This window comes from Diabrotica undecimpunctata, chromosome 4, assembly GCF_040954645.1.
Source record: "Diabrotica undecimpunctata isolate CICGRU chromosome 4, icDiaUnde3, whole genome shotgun sequence".
In the NCBI taxonomy this organism is placed as follows: domain Eukaryota; kingdom Metazoa; phylum Arthropoda; class Insecta; order Coleoptera; family Chrysomelidae; genus Diabrotica; species Diabrotica undecimpunctata.
Window position 1 is genome coordinate 11042037 of NC_092806.1, and position 19636 is coordinate 11061672.

General features: G+C 33.9%; 1 protein-coding gene across 1 annotated transcript in view; it reads left to right on the forward strand.

Moving 5' to 3' along the window:
* The first annotated feature begins 3651 nt into the window (after positions 1-3651).
* Positions 3652-19636, forward strand: part of LOC140439163 (membrane alanyl aminopeptidase-like) — a 29119-nt gene continuing 13134 nt past the window's right edge. The window contains exons 1-11 of the mRNA XM_072528892.1: positions 3652-3796; positions 4540-4872; positions 4979-5252; positions 8019-8324; positions 8547-8730; positions 9244-9397; positions 10501-10582; positions 14168-14348; positions 14507-14690; positions 14877-15157; positions 16012-16196. Coding sequence (XP_072384993.1) covers positions 4548-4872; positions 4979-5252; positions 8019-8324; positions 8547-8730; positions 9244-9397; positions 10501-10582; positions 14168-14348; positions 14507-14690; positions 14877-15157; positions 16012-16196 — 2156 coding nt within the window. The 5' untranslated portion in view covers positions 3652-3796; positions 4540-4547. The remainder of the gene's footprint in view (positions 3797-4539; positions 4873-4978; positions 5253-8018; positions 8325-8546; positions 8731-9243; positions 9398-10500; positions 10583-14167; positions 14349-14506; positions 14691-14876; positions 15158-16011; positions 16197-19636) is intronic.

Below are 19636 nucleotides of genomic sequence, written 5' to 3' on the forward strand. Positions count from 1 at the left end.
TCATACTACAAGGATCAAAATTTGAATATGCGTCATAATCAATTATTGGCCAAGATTATAAGTGCCATAATTATTTATTACCTACACACAATCATTGTTTTTATCCAGATTAGTAGAAAAGATTGTCTGAACTGATATAGAACTGGTTAATGAACACGAGTTGCAAATTACTACGTATATAAAACCTTTTTTTATCTCTTAGATAACAGGATGAGATATTACGCTTTATTTATTAGGTATTAATAATAAAGGTATTGTTTAATAAGAAGATAAAAACAATAAATAAACACAATTATCCAGAGAGGTTTTATATATTACGAACTGCTTCTAAAAACTTGTTTTTATGTTTTGGTACCTGGTGAATGATTTTTTATTAACGCTAGTTACTTAGTTTTAATTACAGCTTATTTTATGCCAAAAGGACTTACCAAGAATAATTCTGAATTAATTATGACTGAAAAAATTATAGGTACAAGGGAGGTCACAAGGGAAATATATATCTGGAAACAATTGATAGAAAACTAAAACAAAATTCACCAAAGGATTTAAAATACATGTAGGAATTAAAGGAAATACATAAATACACAGTTCAGTAAGAAATAAGCAAGTTAAAAATAAAAGACTCTTTTTATCACATTTCTCTATTTCTTCATTTCCATTTCAGGGATGACATTTGTTGCCTATTCAGCCATCAAACTTAACTCCTTCCTAGCAAGGGACGTGCTACTCTTTTTTTTTATTTGTAATGTAGTTATTGTTCAGTTAGTCGATTTTCATCCATTTTATTTATATGTTGTTTCCAATTTGTTCAGTGTCTGTTTATTTTCTCGAATAGGTATCCATAGTTCTTGTCGTTCCTCTTTACTTCTTTGTCTTCAAGGTTTTGTAATACTTTTTTCCTCTTCTGAGAAAACTCATGTCGCTAGTTTTGATTCAAGCCTTATCTGTTGAGTGTCACATCCATATGAATCAACAGGATGGGTGTGATCCGATGGTGTGATCATTGTCTTATACAGTTGTATTTAGGGTTGCCAGCCAATTTTAATGTTGTTAATAGCTTGCCATTCTGACTTCCTCTACAGTTATTCTAGTTCATTGGCTGAGCATCTTTCTGTATGCTTCATTTTCTTCTTTTGTTGCATTCTTGCATTCATCGTGAAACCAATGATTTTGCAATCACAAAGGTATGTCTAGCTAGCGAGCTCTGCCCCATAACCTAAATACACGCCTATGTAGTTTAGCAGATGGATCTAGTCTTACTGGTGGTTGCTTGACGAATTGTTTTTTATAAGTTGACGCTACATATGAACGATAATTACCCAAGTGATATGCAATTTTAACGAAAGACACTTATTTCTCCCATAGTTCTTTGTTCACAACATGATATAAATCAACATTCCATTGTTTGCAACATTGTATCAACAACGGTTTAATTGTTCTATAGCTTCTGGGTTTTTGTAAGCGAAATCTTGGCTAACTAATCGTGGAATGAAAACTAGCAAAAGAAATGTGTTTATACAAAGTTGTGAAACTGCAAAATTGGGCAAGAAATAAGTCTAAAGGAAAAATCTAACTTACAGTTAATAGATCTGAAACAGTGGAAACACCATTATGAGGTCTTAATGACAGAGGTTAGATGTAAATTTCAAGAGATCGAAATGAAAGAAATATCCGAATATACACAAATAATTGAGATAACAACCGGAGAGTTAAGCGATGCCCTCAAAAGATCGAAAACGGTAAAGTAGCAGGTCCTGAAGACATCCCAATTGAGTTGGTAAAGTATGGACCAAAAATATTACATGAGATGTTGGTTCAACTATTTAACAAATGCTTAAAAGGACAAAATATCCCTAATGACTGGAATGTTGGATACATCAGCTCAATATTCAAGAAAGAGGATACACGCATATGCTCTAATTATAGGGGAATAACTGTTATCAGCTCAGTGGGGAGGTTGTACGGTCGAATAATAAAAGAAAGAATAGAATCAGAATACGAAGACATAGAAGAACAAAATAGATTTCGTGCAGGAAGATCGTGCACTGATGGTATATTCGTTCTGCAGCACGTAATCACAGAACGGAAAGCTACTCACCTATTGTTTGTAGATTTAGAGAAGGCGTACGATACGCTACCTTTGAAAAAACTGTTTTAAACATTGACGAAAGTAGGTCTCAGTAGAGAGTATGTTAATGCTATCGCAAATATATACAAAAATGCAAGAAGTGTCGATAAAGAAGGAAATTCTATATTTGAATCATTTCCAATAACAAAGGAGCTTAAACAAGGATGTTGTCTATCTCCGACCTTATTTAAAATATATATTCAATCATCGCTAGAGCAGTGGAGGAAACAAGTATCCGGAATGGGAATAGGCATAGGCGGTGGTAAATTTACAACTTTATTTTTCGCAGATGATCAGGTAGTCGTAGCGAATGATGAAGACATGAACTACATATTTAGAATACTAAAGAAATAATATGAAAAATGGGGCCTCAATATGACTGTGTCAAAGACAGAGTATCTTAAAATAGGAGATGATAAAGAAGATCCAGAGTTAGAAATTAGAAACACAAAAACATGCAATACATATAAATATCTCGGATCTATAATATCTAAAAAAGGCACTACCAAAAGAGTCATCGAAAACAGAACACAGCAGGGAAAAAAAGCGGTAAACATTCTTAACTCTCTACTATGGTCTAAAGATATTAAACAATAAACGAAATTGACAATCTATCGAACCTTGGTAGAGCCTATTATGACTTATGCGGCAGAAGTTTGGCAGATCACGAAAAAAGATAGAAAAAGAATAGAAGTAGAAATGGAGAGCGTGTGGTGTATCCAAAAAAAGATCATATCAGGAATAAAGATATTAGAAGGAGAACAAATACTGTATATTCTAGTGTATACAGAATTGAAATGAGACAACTAGTGTTGTATGGTCACGTGAAGCGAATGAATGAAGATAGATGGCCAAAGAAAGCTTTAGATTAGATACCACAACAAAGAAGAAGAAGGGGAAGGCTTTCAGTTGCCTGGGAAGAAACAAAGAAGACGAATGGATGGACAGAAAACGATGGCGGTTGAAATGCGAGAAGCGACAGAGGCTGTAGGAACCTCGCTTATATATATATATATATATATATATATATATATATATATATATATATATATATATATATATATATATATATATATACTGCAAAATTACATACAAACTAAACCAGACTACAGAAACAAAAATAAAATCAAGCCTTTCTCAGATGGTGTTTGGTACATTGGATTAAATCCTTAGAAAAACGAAAGCAAGAGTTATCGGAGGAGGTAGAGAGCCCAATATTGAGCGAATGAAGCTGATATAGACACGAATATATGGATAGATAAATTCAATTCTGTAATACTGCGCATCTTTTACAGATTGTTGAGTAATTTTATTCTTTCGAACATGATATTTTTAATTTTAATTCTAGAAGATTGTTGTCAATACTGGTTCTGTACAAATCCAGCACCTTGATCTTTATTTCTTAATAAATCTCTTAAAACATCGATAAAATTAGACACATTGCGTGAATTTTCCATCAAAGATCCGTAAAATCTTTGTGATTGAAAAGCAATAAATGCCATACATTTCATTGTCTGTTTAGGATCAAAACAGGATTATACATAGAAGTAAAAAATAATTCTTTCGATAACATAACGATATTAAAAAGTTTATATTTTTAAAAAATATCTTTATAGATTGGATCAGTTGAGATGTGCAGGTCAGATATTAAAGAAATAATTTTATAAGGTAAGATAATTTAATTTTTATTTTATATATGATTTTGCCTGACAGCAAGGTAACCATTCTGTACTATGTATGAGTCATATTTTTAAATTCCAAAAAGGGATCGTCTTCATATAGCTGCTCGTATCTTTTAAGAAGGGGTTTAGATTCTTCATTTAGCTCCGCTATGTATTCGGTTCGGCAACCTCTAGGGATATATTTTCGTGATATTTGTTTTACGATTTCTACAAATTTATCGTATGAATCAGAGCACGGTTCTGGCTGGGAAACTTCTTGATGTAACGCTTCAGCGAATTTTTCCCATTTTGCTTTGTTGAGCAATATTGAGCAAAAAAGGTAAAACTGCTAGGCAAACAAACATTTCCTCGTAAAATATGCAGTACACGTAAATTATATCAAAGGGATTTACTGTAAATAACTTCTTATTAATACTGTAAAACAGGTCATCAAAGGATTTTTTCAAAGTCAATTTAGAAATTACTTGTTTCGTATTTTCTTTCAATTTAAAGAACACTTTATTTTGGCACTTTTTATGCTGTAGAATACATCTAGTGATAATTCAAAACAGTCGCAAATTTTGAAATATACTTTTTTAATGTCCTTTGTTTGGGAGCTTTTTATAAGGATAGTCAATCTGTTGGTATTCTGGAGATCTTGTGCGACGTTTTATGAATAATAAAAACTATATCGTTTTACTGTATTGTATATTCCATTTAAAATATTTAAATAATTGTTCTATTTTTTAGGTAAAACAATGACTCCGCTTTCGTTTTTCTCCGTACTACTAGTTTTTCTACCTTTTGCGTACCTTCAAGAGTATCGTTTACCAACAACTGTCGTACCGTCACATTATGCATTGTCCTTCACGTTTAACCGACAAGTCTTTACTGGAACTATATTCGAGTTCAGTGGATCGACGGTTATTACAATAAGAACGTCAGAAAGTGTAACTAATATTCAATTACATGCAGATCCATCGTTTATTCGTATTGAAGCCATCACTTTGGATCAGGGTGGAGAAGTTGATAGCTACAATGTAAATGATGTTACTCAAATTTTAACAATAACTACTAAAGCAGGTAAGCCATTTTTTCGTTTTTTTTTATGTTATTGATAAATAGATGGCACAAAAGTGAACTACATCCAATAATGATACGAAAACAACTAATTCAATTACCTTTGTAGCTCTAACTCCTGAAATCGAATATAAGCTAACTATAACTTACAAATCGGATATCAGTACCAAAGAAATGATAGGACTTTATCAAAGTACGTATCAAGATGTCAGCCAAGCTACAAATTATCTAGTGGCTACCCAATTGGAGCCTACATACGCTAGAAGAGTTTTCCCTTGTTTTGATGAGCCGTCCTTTAAAGCAACTTTTCAAGTCAGTTTTACCCTTGGACCAAATATCATTCCAAGGACAAATACGAAACTTGAAACATCAAATCAGATAACGTAAGTTTCCCGGTGTGATATTATTTTGATAGAAAATAAGTCTTCAATATACCTATTTATTTTTGTCTGATTTAGTCAGATCTAAATAAATCTTTAACAAACGTAAATAATACAACAAAAACATCATCATGATCATCATTATCATTCTCAGCGTATTCTACCAATTATGATGCAGCCTCACTTATATAGTCGATCTTCATTTCTGCCCAGGATTGTCTAATATTCGCTTTTTTGTGCCATGTTATACCGGCTTGATCTGTATCCTTGTCTGTACTCTGTATCTGTATTGTTGTATCCTTGATAGACCCATTGGTCAAAGAAGAAGAGAAAGACCCAGAAGAAGGTTCCTTGATAACATCGATAAAGACATGAGAAATATGAGAATACGTGCTTGGCGAAGAAAGGCGATGGATAGGGACGACTGGAGAGAAATTGTACCGGCTTGTTTCCTTATGTCATATGCCTCTTGGATACCACAATGTAATTTTAGTGGACCATCTACCGTCAATTCTTTTTGGTAAATGTCCCGACCACTGCCAGTTTAAAGATTTAATTGATTCTTTGGATTACATCAGTGACCTCGGTGTTCTGTCTGATCCATTCTATTCTTTTTAGATCTGTCTTTGTTATACATAGCATGCATTATACATCACTCTATTGACCTTTGAGTTAATTTGATTTTCGCTATTATCTCTTTATTTAGTGTCCAAGTTTCGCAGCCGTATGTCACGATTGGTAGTATACACTGGTCGAATGCCTTTTTCGTCGAATAAAACTGCATTTTTATCAAAATATGCCCAAGCCAGTTAGCTTTACTCAGCTCTCGAAGCGTATGGATATAGTGTATATCCAGGGTGCTGAATCCACTTCAGCTGCCAGCTTGCTGTCTTGGCTCTATAGCATCGAATGCATTTGTTAATTTGTTGTTGATGATCTTTGTGAATATCTTAATATGATTGGCAGTAGACATATGTATAAGTCTGTAGTTTTTATGCCATCTGTTGATGTTGCTTTATCGCTTTTCATGTTTGTTATTGCCAGAATTGCCAGAATTTGGTTGGTGAAAACTCGCGCAGCACCAGTCAAGGTTAAAAACATTGTTGCCAAAATTTGCAGAGCAGCGGTCGAAATTATAAATCTAAAGAAATTGAAAAATAAAAATAAAACAGAGATATATAAGATAGTTATAATATATCTTACTCAATTAAAAAAGGGTCCCTCGACGAACAGAACTAGTGTTACACTTTTTTCAGTAGCAGTAGGAAATGACTAGATATGACAATTTGTCATTTTGTTCATTTGTGATGAATATTGTCAAAAAAACTACCTGGATGAATTAATAATTTTGGGATTAGGTTCACGTTCAACAAACTTGAATTCCAAACCGGCGTGGTCAAAAAAAAAAAAATAACGGTGCTGGTTGCGGACAGTAAGACAGCAGTTTAAAAAGAGTATATTTAGAATATTTCAAAATAAATAACTAGGGCTAACGGAATTTTTATTACTGTAAAAATTTGCAAAGCGACATAAAAATAATACCCCAATAAGTCATCATCATCATCTTTGGCTCGACAATCCTCTGTGGATCTTGGCCTGCTCTACGATTCGTCTCCATTCTGTTCGGTTTCTGGCAACATGTTGCCATCTTCTGATTTTTAATATCAGTAAGTCGGTTTCAACTCCATCTAACCACCTAATTCGCGGTCGGCCTTTGCTTCTTCTTCCTACAGGTGTTCCTGTGGTTAGCTTTTTAGCAATCGTATTTTCTGGCATTCGTATTATGTGTCCAGCCCATCTAAGTTGCTGTGTTTTAATGAACGTTATGACATCTGGCTCATCAAAGAGCTGATACAATTCAAAATTATATTAAAAGTGAAACTGGAACAAACCATGAAGTGGAGATATCCAGGAGTGGCTAGTATACTTGTTGAATACAAAGCACGTGGTGTTCGTGTGTATTAAGGTATAAAAAATGCTTATTAAAAGCTTAAAATTTTTTATTTTAAAGAAGATCTTTTCGGAATTAAATCATTCCATCATCAGTTTAATAAAAATATGTTAAAAAACATTGTATGGCCACATAAAAACATTGGAAGGACATCCGTATTAAAATATAATCCTCATGGTATTTATCAAGGTAAATCCAATAGACTTTTAACTTGTTGATTATTAAAAACTGAAAATGGGGGCATCTTACATGACCCCCTGTAGCTGGTGAGGTTTTATCGACTTACATTACCTCTGATCTGTTCTTGGGTTAACTTCAAAATTATATCTTCTGCGCCACTGCCCTTGGTCGTTTATAGCTCCAAATATTTTGCGGAGTATTTTAGCTCAAATATTTCCAAAAGTCTTTCATCTTTCTGCGTTAGAGTCCATGTTTCTGCTCCATATGTGAGGACCGGCCTTACATATGGAAATATTTCTTGAGTGGAAATGCTTTTGGAGTCCATAGTATGCCCTATTTGTAAGATTTATTCGTCTTTTGATTTCTTCGCTTGTTTTATTGGTAGCAGTCAATAGCGACCCAAGGTATGTGAAGTTGTCAACCCCAATAAGTACCGTAGAAAAATAATTGGGGTTGCATCACGGCATTAGTAAAATAACGAAAAAACATATAAATTGAAAAGTGGAAGCTCTTTGACATATTACAGTTTTAGGAAAATACCTTTTAAAGATGAAGCTACCACAGTAAGCATCATATAACATTCTTATCCATATTTTTCGCTTTATTAGCCAGCTAATTATATTTTTTGTTACTTTTAGACCAAACATCCTTCAATATACATTTGTGACTACTCCAGTCATGTCAACATACCTGCTGTCTTTTGTTATATCAAATTTAGACTGTAGCGAAGCTTTTACCATAAATGGGGTAGAAAATTCTGTTTGCTCTAGACCAGACACTGCCAATTTCAGAGGTTGGGCTGTGGATATTGCTCCAAAAATTCTTGCAAGTCTTGGTGAATACACCCAGTTAGACTATAACTTGTCGATGAACAAAATGGAATACGTAGCTGTTCCTGATTTCTCTGTAGAAGCTATGGAGAATTGGGGGCTTTCCACTTATAGGTAAGAATTTGAAAATTAATTTAAATTTAATGTTTGGTATGAGATTAGAAATTCAGTAATTTTTTCTGTATGTGAAGGAAGTAATTTCTTCACATAAGACTTTGTCCCCTAAATTCCGCAGTAATATCGTTCTTTCTGCAGCATTACTAGAACGATGTGTTTTTGTCTTTATTAGCTGTGTTCATACTTTTATGATTAATATTTTTTATATCATACCCACAGGGAACAAAACTTACTATATGACCCTGAACATTCAACAAATATCGACAAACAAAATGTAGCTACATTACTCGCACATGAAATAGCTCACCAATGGTTTGGTAACCTGGTAACTTGCAACTGGTGGTCAGAAACATTTTTGAACGAAGCTTTTGGTGACTACTTTGAGTATTTTGCTGTACATATGGTAAGTAAAAATATCATTTATGCAACAAGTGCTTATATTTGTCAAACTTCAAAATTTCATATTAGCTCGCAATCTCCCACTTGTACTTAGGCTACATATTGTGAAGTGTATTAAATCATTTGAAATGTGGACTTTACGGAGACTGATTGCCATATCTTGGGGGAAGCAAATAATATACCAAACACTAATCTTACCAGGAAATGTACAGGGATGCCTAAGGCTTACAAAAAAAACAACATTCCTGGCTGAGAAACATAAGGGTCTGGTGTAAGATCAAACACGTACCACCATATTTCGAAGTGCCGAAAACAGCACTCTACAAACGGTCTAAAGAGTACAGTCTACCACCAACACGCGGCTTAGCACAATACACACAAGAAGAAGAAGCAAATCTAAGTAGTAAATATTGAGAACTCGTAGTTGAGTTTACCTTAGCCTTCATCAAGTTTTTATCCAATTATTTTACAAACAATTTATGATATTCAATCTATCTAAATGTTTTTTCTCTTAAAGATCCTACCTGACTGGCAACTAGACAAACAGTATGTAGTCAACAATGTCCAGAAAGCACTGAGGGCCGATGAAGGGAACCTACAGGCGCTACAGAGCACTGTATCAACTCCTATAGAGATTTTAGGAAGATTTAATGTGGTTTCCTATACTAAAGGTAGCAAATTTTGAATAATAAATAAACTTACAGAGTAATTAAGAAAAAAACTATTAACGAATGTTTTTTATTAAATACTTGTTAATAATTTTACATGTAAATTATACAGTGTGTCCGTAAAGTAAGGACTAAATTCGATATTTCCTTAATAAAAGCCTTTTTAAAAAAATCTAAAACATGTCGATTTTTAAATTTAATGTTCTACATTTTACAATAAAATTCCATTATACAAGGTGATACACATTACAGTGATGACGTCATCGGCTCTTTTTTTAAATGTAATACCCTGTATTTTAGGACATTTTTAGATCGATAAAGCTGATTTTAAAAAAGTATAATACTTGGGTGTAATGGATATAATTTGAAAGATATGAGCTTAGAAAATAAATTATTTATTATCAATTGCAAAAAAGTAGCCTACTTCTAGTTTTTGGTAACCTGTAATTATTTTTAGTTGAAGATTATAATTTATTGGTTCAGGTAAAACTAGGTGAACTTACTGCTAATTGAAGAGCTAATTACCATGATTTACACTACTTTAGGAAACAACGAACAAACGAATTCAATATGAGTGCATTGGTTTTCACTGTCGAATTGCGTCTGTCCCTCTTAACGACTCACGCTCTTGTGAAAACCAATGCACTCATATTGAATTCGTTTGTTCGTTGTTTCCTTAAGTAGTGTAAATCATGATAATTAGCTCTTCAATTAGCGGTAAGTTCATCTAGTTTTACCTGAACCTATAAATTGTTTTTGATTGTTTATTGCAACCATTTAAATTTTGATAATTATTTGAACCTATAAGTAAAAGTTCATTCATCTCGCCAGGGCTATCGAAGGAAATATAGTGGGTGTTAATTTAATTATGATGAATTCTCGTAATAATTCATTGTTTGTTTAAATCGCCACATTGACATACCTTACATATCTTTCCAATTTTTTTACAAGATTCATCTCAACCTTTATCCATATACAAACCAGAAATCAATCGACTAGAAATAATTAAAAAAAGAAAGAATAAACGCAAATAAAGTGATGACACAAATATTTGATTCCTAAGCAGTTTTTTACCAATGTTAACTTTTGCTTTTTTTGTTTAATAGGAAGCAGTATTCTGCGAATGGTAGAACATATTTTGGGTTCAGAAAACTTTAAGAATGGGATATATCATTATCTTAACAGTTAGTAAGTATTTCCTCGATATTATCATATATATTTAAGATTGTTTTAAGTACTATACTTCTTTTATTTACTTACTTCTCTTGGCATCCTTCTTCATCTGTTTAGACTTTCTATTAAGCGTAATTACATCATATACTGTCAGTCTAGACAAGTCTTTTATATAACCAAGCTAGCGTTTTTTAGATTATCCAGAATACAACTTCATTCTGATTTGAAATCTTTTTGGTCCATTTTCATTATCTTTACACAAAGGTCAAACGACCTTTTATGATATTATTTTCTTCTTGTAGTGCCTATTTGTTTCGGATCGTGGCGACCATCATTGCAATCTGTATTTTGCAAACTGCGGCTCTGAAAAGATTTGTGGTTGTTTTGTTGAACCACGTACATAGATTTCTCTCCTGGTCCTCGTTTTTCTTCTACTTTTCCTTGAAGAATTAATTGCAGCAACCCATATCTTTCGCTATTCCTCATGATGTGAGCAAGGTATTCGATTTTGGTTCTTTTCATTGTGGTTAACAACTCTTCTCCTTTTTACATTCTTAATAAAACGTACTGGTTAGCAACGTGGTTGGTATAGGATATCCTCAGCATTCGACGATAAAGCCACATTTCGAAAGCCTTCAGCTTGTCGTGTTTTACTGTATTAAATGCTTTATGGTAATCAATGAAGCATGCATAAATATTGCAATTTACATCTCTACATAGTTAAAATATTTTCTTCGCATAGTCTATATTGCAATTGTCTATTTAAAAAAGTTGCAAAATCAGTTGTAGGCTTTATACCAATATCGAAAAGAATTATGCTAATACAAATGATGACAACACATGGGAAATTAAACCTTATTCAGATTTATGCGCCAACCGCCGATAAAACAGGAGAAAAAATTGAAAAATTTCACGATGACCTTCAAAAAACTCTACAAAATACAACATCTAGAGATATAACAGTAGTCACGGGTGATTTTAACGCCAAAGTTGGAGACGGAAGTTGTGAGTCTATTGTAGGACCCTATGGACTCGGTGTTCGAAATGAGAGAGGAGAACGCCTTATAGAATTTTGCCTAGAACATAATCTTGCGGTAACGTATCCTTTCTTCAAACTGCTTAAACGACGCCTTGGAAATCGCCAGCTGACAAGGTCGATAAAATCTTTAGAAACCAAATTGACTATATTTTAATAAACCACGGATACCAAAACGCAATACAATCGGTGAAAGCGTACTCAGATGCAGACGTGGCATCGGACCACAATCCTCTTATAGCAAAATTCAAACTTCACTTAAAAAAGATACAAAAAAACTACAAAAGTGATAATCTAAACATACAAAAATTAAAATCAGAAGATGTCAAAGAAAAACTGAAACAAGAAATTAATGCAAATCTAGAATCCACACCGAAATCAATTGATGGTGATGTAGAACAGTGGCAATTCTTTAAAAATGCAATTATCGAACCAAGTCGCAGAGAACTCACAACAACCAGATGCAAGAAAGGAGATTGGATGACAGAAGAAATCTTGGAAATGGTGGAGGACAGAAGAAGGCAAAAGAATATCGACATAACTCAGTGTCAATAGCTGCATAATTAAATAAGAAGAAAAATAAGAGAAGTTAAAGATACTTATTTCACTGGAAAATGCTAAGAAATAAAACTAATATGATAACTTCAATCTCCATAAGAAAGTTAAAGAATTAGCTGGGGTAGCAAAACAAAAAACCTCAAGCATACTAATGGACAAACAAGGAAACATTTTAGTGGAGACAGAACAAAAATTAGGAAGATGAAAAGAATATATAGAGGAATTATTCCATGACCAGAGACTGGAAAATATATATGAAGATAATCAGAGTAAAGACAAGGGACCCGAAATAACAAAGTCAGAAGTTATGCATGCAGTAAAGTCCATGAAAAATAATAAAGCTGCTGATCCAGATGAAATACCAAGTGAATTGCTAAAACTGGTCGATGAAAAAAACATAGATCTTTTCGTCCAACTACTGAACACAATCTATTCCACAGGAATCATTCCACGTAAAATGACATCAACATTTATTTGTCTACCAAAGAAAGTAAATGCCAAAGAATGTAGTGATTATCGAACGATCAGTCACATATCTTAAAAATCTTGCTAAAAATCATCCATAATAGAATACACGCTAAGCTGGAGATGGATATTAGTGATTCCCAGTTTGGATTTCGGTATGGAATGGATACAAGAGAGGCACTATTTTCTTTTAACGTGCTGACCCAAAGATGTTTGGATGTTAATCGAGATCTTTATGTATGCTTTATAGACTACAACAAAGACTTATAGAAGTAGCCAATGATCAAATGTGAAAATTGGAAGAGAGAGAATACAGACTCTCTCTTAACATCAAAAAAACCAAATTTGCCGCTAGTTGCCGGAGTTGAGTATATTGTCATTCATCCAACTTTTCCTTTTCTCTTTATTTTCTATGAGATTATTAATCTATTAAGTGGCCAAGGTATGTAGCCTGTGCCAAAGAATCCCGCGCGATAAAAAGAGTCATATCCGTACAATTAATGGGAATGAGCTAACTGGACAAAAAAAGATTCAGACCGAATATGGTCATCCCAACAAAAAAATTCAAGCACATAATAGAGCGCTGTAGCGCAGAAATAGAAACCTAAGAAACCTTTTGTCTTTTGGACGAATGTGTTAACAATAATTATCATATATAGTGTAATGGTTCTGTTACTGCAAGTACATCAACTTCAGCATCGGTATCTATCTCAGCCATATATATATATATATATATATATATATATATATATATATATATATATATATATATATATATATATATATTTAGGGATTCTACAGTATTCACTGCCTTCCCTCGCTCAACCGTTTCCATCTCTCTCTGTTGTTCCATTCTCCATCGTTTAGTCCTCTCTTACTCATGGCGTCGTCTACTTCGTTCCTCCAGGATTTTCGGGGTCGTCCTCTTTTCCTCCTTCCTATGGGGCTCCATTCGGTTATTCTCTTTATCCATCTGCTGTCGCTAGCTCTTCTTACATGTCCATACCACTTCAGTCTTTTTTGTTCTATATATGTTAGTATGTCTGTTTCTATTGATTTTCTTTGCTTTATTTCGTCATTACTTCTCCTATCCATTCTTGTTACTCTGCAGCATCTTCGCAGGCATTCCATCTCTGTTGCTATTATCTTACTGCTGTTTTTCTTGTTTATGATCTATATAGATATTATAGATATATATATATATATATATATATATATATATATATATATATATATATATATATATATATATATATATATCTTTCCATCTAATAAATTTAAATTGTTTACTGCTGAACGTAGGCCTCCCTAAGTTTTTCCAGTTCTTTTCGTCAAGTGCCCTTTTTAATCAGCTCTCAGCAATTCTCTTTATGCCATCGGTCCATTTGCTGGGTGGTCTGACTCTATTTATGTACGCTTCGTGTCTCGGACAACGTTCCACCATCATTTTTGTCCATCGCTCATCCATCATTCTACCAGCATGTCCGGTTCAATTCCATTTTAGATGCAAAATAGCCTCTTACTTTATTTTATTCTTCTAGCAAATTTAAAAATACTGCGTCAAGCGATTTGTGGAGAGGTTTCCAAGCGTATTTAGACAATTCTTATTCCATTTTACCAAACTATCTAAATTTGGGAGACGTGATGAACAATTGGGTCGTACAACCAGGATTTCCGTTACTAACGGTTACAATAACCGGAGGAAATGTACAGATTCAACAAGTAAGTACACAAAATACAAAATCTTTATATATATATATATATATATATATATAAATATAATATCTAATCTAATACTATATGATAATGTTCAGTCAAAAAAGATGAAAAAACGATTTAAAATATTTTGTTGTGTTATTATATACAATTATGTATTTAAGAGAAGATTTGGCGATACAGGAAGTGACGATAATACTAAATGGTATGTTCCTATTACCTTCACCACTTCTGGCACATCTGGAGTACCAGCGACTCGCCCAAGTTATTGGTTAACTCCCGAAGAAAACCTAGACTTTCAGTTGCCGCAAGGTGCCGAATGGATTATCATTAACAATCTTCAAACAGGTAAAAATACTTTACCAGATTCGTTAATATGAGCGCCATCAGATTAAAGCAACGGATAAACCATTTTATATAATACAAAGTTTATCTAATGTGCTAAATCTTCTAATTATCTAAATTTACCTTCTTTCCATGTGCTTTTTCCACTTTCTCATTACCATGATAGTCCTAAATATTTCTCTTTTTCAGGGTACTATAGGGTTAACTACGACACCGCTACCTGGAATAAGATTGAAGAAGCATTCAAAAGCGATAATTTCGGCAGCATCAATGAAATTACTAGAGCACAGATAGTAGATGACTTGTTTAGTCTTGCTAACATAGGAGAAATAAGCTATTCGAGAGTTTTACAGTTTTTGGAGTTCTTATCTGAAGAAACGTCGTATTTTACATGGACGTCAGCTTTTAACGGCTTTCAATTTCTCTTTGACAGACTTCAAAATCAGTCCAATTTAACTGAAACTATTACGGTAAGAATTACTAGATAGCCATACAGCCCTGACTTAGGTCAACCCTTTTTGGATAATAAAAAACAAAATCGCTCTCTCTTAATTTGGTTCAGGTAGAAGACGCCCTTCTCCTCTCTTAGAGCACATAGACGTTTTTTGAGCGACTTTTCGGCGACAGATTGTCGACGGCTGTACATTTATATTGGTATGGTTAAACATAGACGAGCGTCTCTTTGTCGTTCATTCCAGCGACGTGTAAAATTTTGACGACGGTTTCGTCGACACGATAACGTAGCAAGCCGTCCGAGTCATCTCATACAGGCGACATGTGGTCGTTGGGTCGGGCGATCGTACTTTCCTACCCATCTCTCTACATGCCGCCTTTCGCAGCGGCCAGTACCGCCGCTAATAAAAAATATGCTCTAAGACATTCGAAAATAGTTAAAAAAGTTATCATCGTGGTTTCTCTAATCTCGATACAACAGAACGAATTGACCTTTATTCTCTAATCTCGATACAACAGAACGAATTCAATTTTCTATGAATAGATGAACCCAATAGGTTCCATTATTGCGCCGTCGCTTTTTCCTTCTCATTAGCACCCAGAGCAATGTTTATTTTTTAAAGATACTAAATAATTTTCGCAGTCGTTTATGACGACAATAAAGTCGCCGCGTCGTCGGATATTACGACTCTTAGTCGTGTTATTCAGCGACCACTAGCCGCCCATATTAGCTAAAACAAGTTATAGCTCAAAAGACGTCCATGTGTTTTAGCTCTTCGTGAACGACTACTTAAAAAAAACAGTACGGACAAACACCGCGTGGAAAGAAATACGTAAATACAAAATATATACTCTATATTTTTATTTTTAGACTAATGTTTTGTCTCTCATGGATAAATTGTACCAATCTACACCATTTGATGTTGTAGATGACGATAATCAAGTGTTTACTCTTAAAAAAATGCTGACACTTAGCTGGGCTTGCCAATTGCGCCATCCTGAGTGTCTCGTAATGGCACGTGCTTTGTTCTCGTCCTATAAATTGAGTGGAGTAAAGTAAGTATTAGTATTTATTAGAGAGTACAAGTATTTTTTAATTATCATTATACTAAAAATTCATCTAATAAATAGGTTATTATATTAGTAATTACTTCTTGGTAGTCATAACAAGATGACACAAGAGATCTCTAGAAAACTGTAATATTGCGGATTAGATTCAAGAGTTTAAATCCATAATAACGTGGAATCAAGAGCAATATCTCATGATGAGAAGTATAGACAATTTAATAAAGAATAGAAAACAGTAGAAATTTGGTTTGAAGATGGTAGGTACTGTACAAAACAATGGTAATAATAGATCAAATTACCATGGAAATGGCAGTGTATATCTAAAGTCTGCGTCTCATTTTGCTAGTTCTTCTGCTTCCTATGCCGTCCCCATTAACGGAGGTTGGCGACCAAATTTCTAAAAGTTTCTCTGTCTTTTGCAACGTGGAATAATTCGTCTACAGTTATGTTTGTCCAGTCTCGAATATTTCGCAGCCATGACTTCCTCTTTCTACCTATTCTCTTTTTGACATAGACTCTACACTGCATGATGACCTGCAGAAGACTATATTTATCATTCCTCAGTATGTGTTCAAGGTATGCAGTCTTGCGTACTTTTATTGTTCTCAACAATTTTTTGTCTCGACCCATCCTTCTCAGCACTTCCTCGTTGGTGACCCTGGCAGTCCATGGAATTTTTCGGTATATCCAAAGTTCAAAGGCTTCAAGCTTCTTAACTATTTGCGCTTTTAACGTCCATGTTCCTACCCCGTACAATAGTTGGGACCAGACGTTCAACAAACCTCAGTCTCAGTGCAGTATTCAGATTTTTGTCGCAGAACAATTTTGTCGCTTGAATTTTAAGAACGCTGCCCTTGCCATTTCTATTCGTACCCTGATCTCTTGGTCTATATCTAATTCTGTGTTGACATAAGCTCCCAGATATTTATATTTTGTCACTCTCTCTATTTGCTGCTAGTACTCCATGCAAAACAGACTGAATGGGGAAGCATACTGTAACGCTGTACAGACTGAACATACTGTATCGCTAATATCGCAACGATCATCAAGTACCAAAGAACAGTATTCGAATTTTGTAATGCGTTCACAAAGCGGTATTACTGTGTTCTCAGATAAGTCTTTAATTCTCCTTGCAATGGTGAATCTTGATAAACTAATAATTGAAATAAAATTTATTTTATCAGGAAATGCTATTTCTGCGATAGCAGTCAGACATCCTTTTATCATCTCAGTATTTGACTGACAAAAACCTAGCTTTACTGCCATATCAAATCAAATCATTAAAAAAAAAATTGAGTTCGGTTTTGCCAGGTAGAAATCGTTTGATTTCACTTTTTGTTTTTAGATGGCGTAGTTACGTCCGTAAATAGTTCTTTTGATAACTATTGGTTTAGGACAGGAAAGCTTTTTGTTTTGATTCAGAGCAGTGGCTATACCGCTCTGAGGAGACCTTAAGAGATCGAAATACGTATAAGCGGCTTGTCGCTGCCGTGTATCGAAACAAAAATCTAATACCGTCGTTATGTTTTATAACTTTACTCCGTTTGGAGTACCAGAAACTGAATTCACTACGAATTTTGACCATGATGAACGGCATGTGGAATGCAATTTTTAGATTCCCTTGCCGAGTAATTTATCAAGCTGTTTGTTTTGCAAGTTTTAGAAGGCACAGTGGTAAAAATTTGAATTCGGTTTCGCCAGGTAGAAATCGTTTGATTTCTCTTTTTATTTGACTTGACTTTGGACTTGTCTCCCAAAAGTGTGTTCCGGACAGATGTGCGGATATTTGTGTGCTCGGCCACTCAGGCGCCGAATCGGAAAAATAAATTTTGTTCTCCTCGCCGGCTGAGTGCCCGAAAGGTCTGGCCACCGAGTTCACGCTTGTCACACGTGACCTTGACGTTCAGGTTTCGCGTCTGAACGTCCTTTGACCTGCCTGAGGGGCTGTTTTGCCTGAGGGACGATAACCTAAAAGGCGTCTTTATATTTGTGCCTCAGAATTTACTCGATGTAATTGCATCCTTGGCATGGCTGCTGTAACAGAGCATTGTTAGTAAAGGTTAAGATGAAATAATAATAGAAAGAAAGTAGCAATGAGTGGAGTGTGCACTCCCAGGAGTATATGGCCATTACGTTAAGTTAAGGCAATTGAATTTAAATTTGAGTACTTAATTAAAAATTAAAAATATTAATATTTAAATTATAATCACCCATCGAATAAAGGGGAGGGGAACAAAAATCGGTATTTGTCACATTTTGAAACCTAAATAAAATTTAGGGTGTGGTATATGGAGAAGGAGATGATAAATTAGAGAAGAACTATCAAAGAAGTTATAATAAAAAGAATGGCTTAGCTCAAAAGAACACAGAGACACAAAACCTCAAGCACGAATTCGGGATAGCCTCACTACACTAGAATTTGGCTTTGAGATAAGGGGAAAAGAGATCTTTTAACCAAAAGAATACAATATAATAATGCACCGGAAAATCTGGAACTATAAAAAGGGGTAAGATAAGAGAATATACGGAGATGCCTAGGAAAATACTGAAATGGGCGCCAGCTAATTTCTGAAGGAAATTAACGAAAAAAATAAATGAAGTTATGAACAACAAGGAATAAAGTACTATTGATTTAATACCCTGTAATAATGTTTAAAAAACCGAAAAGACACTATTGACCTTGTTCTGCTATATTATAACTGTAAGTAGGAACTGAAATAAAAGCAAAACTACTTGTAACAAATATATTTATAATATTAACAACTAACAAAACTCACCTATATATATATATATATATATATATATATATATATATATATATATATATATATATATATATATATATATATATATAGAAAATATAATTACAGTAGTGGGGCTACGGTATGCGAGGACCAAAAAGCCACGACAAAATGAAAGATCCCCACTACTGGGCCAAACAAAAAGGTGTATTAGTAAATATATAATCTAAGTCCATGGGAGAAGCGAAATCTTAACACTAAGGTTAGTTACGAAAGTTAAATCCTAGATAGGTAAGGTAGGGAATATAAATACTAAAAAAAAAAACCGTGACGGTTATACAAAAGAAACTACCTTACCTAACAAATATACGACTAATATGTGTCGAAGCAGCTAAACACCAGATCTATGTGTAAGTGTTATGCTTACACATAGATGCTGGGAGATATCTAAAGTGATCAAGTGTGATGAGTATGGCCAACAGACTCGGAAAGATATATATATATATATATAATTTTTAAAAACCCTGATACATAAATTTCTTCCCTTCCCTTTTAAAACCCGCTATACAAAAATCATGAACCCCTTCCCTATCAATGAATCTAATTTAATTAATTAATAACTATTTACCTAACTTTTTATAGCTGATACAAAAACTGTAATAAGTACTAACCTTGGTATATGCATAT